This window comes from Oncorhynchus mykiss, chromosome 30 (assembly GCF_057628025.1).
Source record: "Oncorhynchus mykiss isolate SJ-2025 chromosome 30, ASM5762802v1, whole genome shotgun sequence".
Classification (NCBI taxonomy): Eukaryota; Metazoa; Chordata; class Actinopteri; order Salmoniformes; family Salmonidae; genus Oncorhynchus; species Oncorhynchus mykiss.
Genome location: NC_143051.1, coordinates 18,930,001 through 18,940,000, shown reverse-complemented (window position 1 = coordinate 18,940,000; position 10,000 = coordinate 18,930,001). Strand labels below are relative to the sequence as shown.

Genomic DNA, 10,000 nt, shown 5'->3' with positions numbered 1-10,000 from the left:
AAAAACAGAGGTTAGCCTATAGCTAATACAAGGCCTTTCTACCTGAATCTACTTGTTGTGCTACTATCTTTAAAAAGTTGAATTGTTCATAGTATAAGGAAGTGCTTTAGTAAGATGAATGGACTTTATCGTGGCTAGAGTACGGTCATCTTATTGTGTTGATCATTCTGAGCCCTGATGCAGTGAAAGTTATCTTGTAAGTGACCCCTAAACTTACTTGTCCACCTGTGAGAGATGTGATATGGGGTAGCGCCGCCGTCGTTTGGGCCTCTGGCGTTCGTTCCACAGACTTGGTGGTGAGATGTTCTGGATTGCTTGGAACTATTTTTAGATCAGCACCAGAAGTCTACGTTCTAAGACTAAGATAAATACGAGGCAGGCAGTGCATAACCATTTACAAAAGGACCTCTCCCTATCCCACCTCATGGGCTTATCCATTCAATACTACACTCACTGGCGTTTCCCTGATAGGCCTATTCCATGTTTGTATGACTACTAGAGGACTGGATAAAAGGATGATGTGTGTTGAAAATGTCATAGTTATTACTCATTTATGTTTTACAAATACCATGCATTATTGCTCTATAGTTCTTTATGGTGAGACTCCCGAGAAATATTACCGACAGATTACATCTAGATTTTGGCGAAAATCCTAAACTTCATAAAATTGGCATAGATTTCATTATCATCGTTTTTTGCATGCAATATGTTTATAAAGTGGCGAACAAAAATAAGAGGATATTTAGAAAGTGGCAAATGCTTTGGCATATTCATGACGAAGGCTTGCAAAACAATACTAAATTAAAGTGCAAATGAAGATTCTAACACAAAATGTAAGTAAAAAATAAATAAAGTAATAGGTAAATAGAGAAATAAATAAAGTAATAGGTAAATAGAGAAATAAGTGAATTCATAAATAGGTTTACCTCACTACTGAACACTTTTGTGGCCATTGGCAGCAATACAATATTGCCCAATACTTAAAAAAGGTTTGACCTTTTAAATTAAGACATTTTCAATGTTCTGCGAGTTTGGCAAACACATTAAATTTCGACTCATAATAGTTGAATAAGTTGTTGTTGTTGTTATAACGATCAAGGGTGGATAGCCCATGGAAAAAAGTTTGGGCAAGCTACATGCGTAATCCAACATTTCCTTAGTGATGCTGTTTGCTGCAGTAGTGGATAAAACCTGTGCTGTCACCATGGAACAGGTTGTCTAGGGAATAGTATAGGGATGCCGTTGGAAGAAGTTTCATCATGTGTTCATGGATACTATACAAGTCAGTCGTCAATGGAGCTCATAGGTGAGAACTCTCCCTTAAAGCAGGCGGACTCATAATGCTTGTTCAGGTAGGATTTTAAAGCAAAGGTCTTGTCGCATCTCTTGCACTTGTAGTGCTTGAAAGCAGAGTGCGTCTGCATGTGAGCGCGGAGGTTGGAGCGGTCGGCGAACGCCTTTCCGCAGTGTGCGCATCCAAAGGGCTTCTCGCCAGTGTGTGACCGCATGTGTCCCTGCAGCAGCCAAGGTCTACTGAAGGCCTTGCTACATATGTCACACTTGTGCTTGAGGTCGTGGGTGAGCAGATGCATGGCCATGGCAGGCATGGACACGTACACCTTCCCACAGGTGGGGCACTTCTTGGCCATCTTGCTCTCTAGGCTACGGTGGGTCTGCTTGTGCCGGCTCAAGTTGGAGGACGTGGCATACGTTTTTCCGCACTCGTTGCACGTGTGACGCTGTATGGTCCTGGGGCTGCTGATGGCTTTTCTCCTCGACCTTCCGTCAGTGATGAAGAAGGCGTCTACGGTGTAGCCCTCGCTCACTGCGGTGTCTCCGTTGATGTAACCGGAGGAGATCTCGGACTGGGGACTGTCAGGCTGGTCCGAGTCCGGTGCTCCGTAGTCGCTGTGGATGCCGTCGCTGTGGATGCCATCGTAGATGGGGCTGGGAGAGGGGACTTTAATGCCATTGTCACTTTCACCGTCATAGACAGACGGGGTCATGTAGTCACTGATGTACCCTATAGCATTGAAAAGAACAAAAAACTGATTTAATTATTTGTGTGATGAGGCCTACTGATTACACATTGGGTGGATTCTGGGCGCTTTATTCATGTTAATTGATGCAACAGTGCCATTCTGCCAAGTTGTAGGGCTTAATTTCTGACTCACAGCGCGTTAGCTCTGCAGCCTATTATTTCAGTAATTTACAGTTCCAACAGAGGTGGGTTGAAAGACGTTGACTTCTTTTGAAGGTCTTTTTCTACATCACTCCACCCCAAAAAAATCTATATCTCTCTATTTCAATTAGTGTGCTAACCCATTTAACGACAAAGGCGGGAGGGGAATAATATCACTTCAGTAAGCCTATTATTGCATTTTGCCGTTCTGACAAAGATCTCAGAATATAGGTCGATGTGCACCACTGAACGTATACATAGCCTGCACTTACATCCAGGGCTATAGGTTACTCCATGACCAAGAGATAGGAACACGCATGAATAATCTATAAAATGTACTTCTGGACAAAATACAGTCTGGTTATTCAAGTATGCGAGTACGCTCACTGAATGTTTTAAAGAGCTAGATAATGTCTTAGAACATGATCGTTCGTTTAAAAGACCTACACACTCTCTCTCCCTCCCTTTTGTATGTCTGTCTCCGTGTGTGGCTATGGTAGTGGGCTTGTACTAATTATCCAAAAGGGATACATTATAACTCAGTATTCTAATCTACAGTCTCTTCCAAATGTTGTACACTTGTGGGTTGATGCAGCGCAATTGGGTTTTAACCTTGTGTGCTCCGCTGTAGAGCACTTGAAATATCACTGCCTCGGAAAATGTGCAGAGTCGACAAAAATACAACATGTGACTGTGTTGGATACAATGTGAGCGCGGGTCAGCGAAGCTCGATGTGCAACAAGCTATCTGCACGCACACAGGCTACAGTCAACGCTTAATAGGCTATACACATATAAGACCAAACAAAATATGATAAAACATTGTCTACGCAGATAAAAGACAGTGTAACCTATTAACTTAAAGTAACAGGTTTACCTTTTTCATGAAAGCGGAGGCTGAGGTCGGACCTCACTCTACCATAATGGTTCTCCAGATCAGCAGATGAGAAATCATCGAGCTTAACCTTTTTGACCAGAAAAGATCTTGGCATTTTTCCACTTTGAACAAAATAACACTCGTCCGGTGGTTAAGTCTATCACTCCTCATGCAGGGCTGAGGAAAAGGGGCTGTATAGACGGGCGGAATCGCTTCTTCGGTTCGTCGATTTGTGTGTGATCAGATGCCAGCACAGGGGGAAAAGCCTGAGTGAGACCCCTTCCGAATCCTCACGCTGCTACTCCTTGTTGAGCTGCTGATTTTCGTGCTGCAGCGCCTTGTTCCGCTGGTCAGAAATGCAACTTCAGCACTGGATAGCTCCCTTTCAGTGCTGCGCGCCTGTATAGGCAGGCAGACAGGCTTCAGCACTGGACAGCACACAAGCAGCAAGAGATCCGTTCTTTCGCTCTTCTCTCTTTCTTCCTTCCTCGTGCAGCTGTCCCCAGTCTTCTTACAGTTTGACCGTAGAAAATAGGCTGGTAACTGCTTCCAGGATTTGGCTCGTTTTGAACTTCAGAGAGTATATCACAGCCCCCACGTTAATATTTGCCACTCATTGTATAAATAATCACAAAAAAGCCACATAGATGAAAACGCTTTGTCTCAGCATTAGCTCAGCATTAGCTCATTAGCTCTCCCCTTTCTCTCTTTCTCTGTCCTGCACTCTGTGAAGGTCTGGGGCTTTCTGAAGTCTGTTGATCAGCTGTTGGGATTTATATGGCTGCGATCAGGTGGGAGATGGAGATGGAAGTGCCTAATTTAATCCGCTAACAAAAAAAATCTCCCGGGACCAACATTGGACTAGGATGATTTATTGATTTGGTGAGTCGTCCACGATTTCTCTTTTTTTCCGTGTATAACAAATTGTCATGTTTTATCATGATGGTGACTATTATACTTTTTTTTGTAAATCATCACAGTAAATGCTAAACTATGACAAGGAAATCAAATCGAAATAAAAACAAAGTTTATTGGTCGCATACACAGTAGATGTTATAGAGGGTGCAGGGAAATACCTGGTTTCTTAACAGTACAGTAGAAATGGCAAACAACAACATGAATAATAATACAAAACAAGAAAGAAGAAATCCCTAATGTTAGGATGAATCCAGTCAACAACCCATATATCACTGTAACAGTAATCCAAATTCAATCTATGCGTATATACACCAGAAATATACTGATAATGATATAGAATAATAGTAGGCGATAGGATATTTTTGTGTATTATTGTGGGTTTTCATTTGTGCTATATTTTCTAACTAACACATTAAACATTAAACACTAAACATTGAGCATGTTTAGGCTCCTTTTTTAGGGGACAGTAAGTTATCGTAAATTCATTTTTATTTGTCCAGTATACATAAGCTTTGGAGTTCGATGTTTGAAAAAGAAAAGACTGCATCTTCTACCACTTTTACAAAATCTACCCACCCGCTTAATGTTTTCAAACCAACTCTGACGCTAACCACACAACCAAAGACTGGATGTGGCTGGAGGCTTGCAGGTTACTCTTTTACATCACACCCTGTAAACCAATAGTGTTCTTTTTATGCAAATCACAGGAGCTGTGTACCAGAAGGTCCTTTTCCTCAATGATTCCTGTAGGAGCCATATGTGCGCAATTAACGGGGATCCAGGAGCAATAGTATCCTTGGTTGTTTGACATGGTGTCCTTTTTGTTCTTTACTGCAGCAGGATGCCTTTGTGATTGTATCAGTGCCCAGCTAGTCCCCCGCTTACACTGTGCCGTAGTGTGGGTCAAATGTGCACTGCAGTCCGGATATGATATACAAGTTTTGATACGATTAATAATAAGCATAAGCTACGCACATTTCGGTTACCACTATTGCCTATACTGTAGGCTATGCTTACCTTCGACAGAAATAGGCATACTGTAAATATAGGTTTACTTTCGTCAGAATGAAATAAGCACAATCTGTCTATTTTATATGTGAAGGTTATTGTTTTTATTGTATTATTTCTTAGCCTCGGGGATATAGCCTATGCTTTTCATGCTGATGATAGCAGTGCATAACTACTGCAGATTCACTCCTGACCCTGTCTAGCACACCATATAGAGAGGACTATAAACAACAAAGCCGCTATCCACAACACCGTGGAAACAGGGCATAAAATCACCTTGTTTTGCGGTTAACAAACTCCACCGTACCCTGAGGATAGTCATGAGGGGATGGCCTGGCTTGTTTATGGAACGGTAGAAAAAAAGACAAGAGAGAACAGTCTATTCTGCTTGCTCCTCGCACGGAATATTCCCTGGAACTGCTGAGTTCAGCTGAAAAAGGATGGAAAAAATATAGAAGCTCGTGCGCCTGTCATTTGCATAATAATAGTCTGGGATGTTGCTGCAACACCCAAACGTCTTGACGGAACGCAAAACAAAAGGACTCGTTGAAATGTAATTCTCTCATGTGAGTTTTAAACAAGAGATATTAAAATGAACTAGTTTTGCCATTCTGCGAATATAAACAGAATGCCTCATGTACCGTTGTGCAGAGGACAAAGAGAAGGTCAAGTGGCTTGTGGCGTGAGGTGTTAGTCAAAATAGAGATACGTTAGATAGATAGGCAAGGCACCTGCATTCTCTCCAGCGATATGGTTGATCCCTCTAGGAGATGCCAAATGAATCCTAATTAAAATCCAGAACTTTTTAAACAGCAGATGCTCAGGCAGTCATGTCAATGTGCACAGTGCAAAGCAGAACATTAGTTAGTCGGTGTAGCAACCTGGTGGAGGAAGGAAATTACTCCACAGCAACGAGCTCAAGTCAATCATTTGATTTCTCTATAATCATTAGAAATTACTCCACAGCAAGGAGCTCAAGTCAATCATTTGATTTCTCTATAATCATTGGAAATTCAATGACAAATGTATGGCTTGTGTTAACAAATTACCAATGGTTTCTTACCAAATGGCACCCTACTCCCTAAATAGTGCAGTTATTTTGACCAGAGACTTATGGGCCCTGGTTAATAGTAGTGCACTATATAGGGAATAGGGTTTCATTTGGGACATAGATAATGTTACTGGATCCAGCTGAACGCAATAGATTTTAGGGCGAGATGACCATGGCTGGGACTATGTACACCCAACCACCCATATCCTATTTATTTCCCTTAGTCTTAATGTGGTCATTTGCATCACATTGTTAGTTGTAAACAACACAACTCAGAAAGTGCTTAATCTTCCAAGTCAGTTCTTCATTACAAAGATAAGAGGATTTGTTTTCGCTCTTTTTATAAGTGGGTGAGAGGAGCTCTCTAAGCCCAATTATCTGCTATAAATCCAGGCCTTGGGATTTCGCACAACTTCCTCTCCGAACAGCTAACCCTTAATTGTCCAGCCTAACGAGAGAAAACACACAGCACGTTGCTGTTAATTAAACACAACTTCTACAACAATAACATTACAACAACATTGCAATAACATTACAATAACATGATGTAATTTCCCTCAAGTCCATGCCATCCATCACCTGTCTACCCCCCAGTTTGTCCCTCGGACTCTCTCTTATATGCATTATAATCTGGTCCACCCACCACCACCACCACCACCACCACTCCCTCCACCTAACCCCTCTCCACCCCTGCTCCACCTCCCCTCCCTGGGCTTTGTCCCCACCTGGACTCGCTCCTGTATGCATTTTCATCATCTGGTCCACCCACCACCCCCTCCACTCGACCCATCTCCACCCCAGCTCCACCTCCCCTCCCTGGGCTTGGTCCCCACCTGGACATGGTTGATGTGGTCCTGGTCCTGGGAGAGAAGGCAGCTGCAGAGCCTGTCTGGCCTGCCCGTCTGCCTGCCACTACCCTATGCAGGCATGGCAGCTGGATGTAAGCACGGGCCAGGACAGCAGCACCACCTTGATGGAGTGGTGGGTGTGTGGTGGTTGAGGCCCACGGCTGTTTAATGAGAGATGTGTGTGTGTGTGTGTGTGTGCGTGTGTGCGTGTGTGCGTGTGTGCGTGTGTGCGTGTGTGCGTGTGTGTGTGTGTGTGTGTGTGTGACATATTAATGATAGACTCAGCTGACTGGTCCATAGGTGAATTAACACGATATGTATATTGATACAGTTGGTTCATGATGTACTATATGGTGATACCCTAATAACTTATGAAGTATATTAACAACATCACTTAGCAAACAAAACATAGTTTTGGGGAGAACACCCGCTATTAAATATGAGGTCCATCGAAGGTCTAGCACACAGGTTGCCTACTGTTATGGGAAATGAATGATCCCAAATTAGCATGTTCAGACAGCTTTATTATGGTGGATATAAGTACTGAACTATAGATATACTAATCACACTTTGTAACTGAAATGTCATCTATGGATTTGTCCCAAATGGCACCCTATTGACTATTTAGTGAGCTACTTTAGACCAGAGCCCATTTGGTATGAGACCTATGTCATTATTTATAAGATAAGGACAGCTACCTCCTCTACCAAAGCATTGAGTCATCCCTAAGGCCCCCCACTAACGTATGGTATTAATGCTTATAGATACCACTGCCACCTCAATAAGAAATAAGACAGATTAACATTCAGCCTTAAAATCTCAACAGAAAATATCTCTTCCATTTGGCAGACAATAGAACTGTATGGGCCAGTAATGCAGACTTCGTCAGCTTGATAGGTCAGTAAAGGGAACCATGAAACGTTAGATGCCATTGTGTGTTCTCCCAACATATGAAATTGTGCTGAATTCTTTGCTTTGGGTAAAGTGATTTACCCTCCCTCTCACCCATGCAGATATTATACTGTTTAGCTCGAGAGGTGGAATTGGTCCTCTAATGCATCTTAATAAAACATATAGATTTCATAAATCTGTAACAGAGGAAAAGTTAGTGCCAGACATCCTAAATCGTGAATGACTTTAGGATTGGAGCTCGGGAATAGTTGTAGAGGTTTATAAATGTAATGTAAAGATAGTGTAGCCATCATGCTTCAGAAGCCATCTGTACAATGGACAGCTTCATCAGAGACAAATAACACGTCAGCAGAGCTATTTACAATGACAGAGAATCCATATGTGAATCCCTCCTTTAATAGCTGTGAATATTTGGATGATGACGCCAGGCCAAAATATTACATTGTTTCCAAATATACACAAATAAAATTGAGTTCACACTCTTTGTAAAAAAAATAAAAAAAAATTTTTTAAAAATGTGTTTAAATCTTCTGAGAGATCTTGTCTTTTTCCTTACTCTTTGTTTCTTTTTAAAGCGGTGTTGCTGCTCTGTCCCTGTTGCCTTACATCGTGATTCTATAAGACTTAAGGCCTATAGCAGCCATGCATCAGCCTCTGTCTGGGGGTTCACTGTAGGGTTGAAGTAGATCGCTTTCAGACTATAGGAAGCCTATGTGTGCCAGTGAGGTGCTGCAGTGAGCAGGATGCAGAGTAGAGGACACATTCATTTACCTCAGAGTGGTACCTGAAGATTTCACCGGCAGAAAATACACTCTCTGCTTTACCGGCGCTGACAAATGTTCCCTTCCGTTGATCTATTATGAGTGGTATTACAACCAAGGTAAAAGTGCAAATGGCACATATACACAGCTTTTCAGTCATTTCCAGACAGGTATTTAATGGCTCAAGATGGCGCTGTATTTATTGTCCTGTACGTGTTAAGTGAACAAACTATTTTAAACCTTATCTGTTTAGGATAATGGGGTGCAGGGGCATATTATCCTATGGGTAACATGTATTGCATATCAAGCAGTCTAGACTCTGTCTATCTAGGCTGATCATATGGGTTTCATCCCACACAACACATGCGTCCTGTCTGCCAGGGGTATCTGACTGCCAGGTTCCCCATCTCATCCATCACCTCAGCGCCCTGAAGATGGGGGGGTACGGTACCCCCTGCTGGGGCCCCCCTCTGACCTCTCACCCGCTGACCCCCCGTGCATGAATGGTCATTAGAACTGATCTACAAGGAGTGGGCGGGAGGGGATGGGGAGGGGGGGGGGGGGGTATTGTGTGTGTGTGTGTGCATGTGTGTGTGGTGTCAACTTATGTGTGTGTCTCCCATTACTCCATGTCCACCCATCCCAAACGGCCACCACAGTGATATGCATAGCGGCTCACATATGGGTCTTCTCTGGAGAAAATCACCTATCAGTCTAATCTGGGCCAGTCTGGAGACTGGGGCGACATTAATCTTATTTGTCATAACCCGTCTCTGGGGATGGGACCTCCACCAGCCCCCCTACCCCTACTGTTTGGGGGGCTTCCACAGACCCCCTGTATCTCACACTGCCAGGGCCTGAACCTAATTAGATGTGAAAGTTAAAGAAGCTGAAATGGGGACAAAGACAACATTATGCAGATTCATGTTTGATTTAGATTTAGTTCAATTTCCAACCCTTTTTCCTTCGACTTTCATTTCTGTTTTTGTCGTGAAAAATAAAAAGCGTTTGTGAAAGAAAGGCTGAGTCTAACACTGCAAGAGAACCTTGGTGTTTGATGTTTAAATGATTGCTGTTTAAGACGTTTTTCTGGCAGGGCTTTAGTAGTGCTGCCATACTGAGACCAGTGAGAACCTCAGCTATATGAAATACATTAAAGATGACTACAGTGCAACGTATGGAAATTAAGCTGGCAAAAATCTAAGAAAGATCAAATACATTTCTGTGAATTGCAACAGCGCAGTTTCTCAAAACATCTTATAGCCAGTCATAGTCTGTCACATAATATCGAGATGAAAATACTGAGATTTTAAGATAACGAACAAGGCACCAAAAGCTTGTTGAGAGACACTGTTGACTATCGCCCACTTATAAGTGACGATTCTTAATCTCCGGGCTCTTCTGACCTTTAATTACCAGCCACACAACACAACATCCACTAACT

The 10,000-nt window shown here is 42.6% G+C and overlaps 1 protein-coding gene across 1 annotated transcript in view; it reads right to left on the bottom strand.

Moving 5' to 3' along the window:
- LOC110488051 (transcriptional repressor scratch 1) overlaps positions 1 to 3,870 on the bottom strand; it is a 4,088-nt gene extending 218 nt beyond the window's left edge. The window contains exons 1-2 of the mRNA XM_021560023.3: positions 3,059 to 3,870; positions 1 to 2,023 (exon numbers count right to left, since the gene is read on the bottom strand). The exon at positions 1 to 2,023 is cut by the window's left edge and continues 218 nt beyond it. Of these exons, the coding sequence (XP_021415698.1) occupies positions 1,284 to 2,023; positions 3,059 to 3,173 (855 nt within the window). The 5' untranslated portion in view covers positions 3,174 to 3,870 and the 3' untranslated portion in view covers positions 1 to 1,283. The remainder of the gene's footprint in view (positions 2,024 to 3,058) is intronic.
- Between the last annotated feature and the right edge of the window lie 6,130 nt (positions 3,871 to 10,000).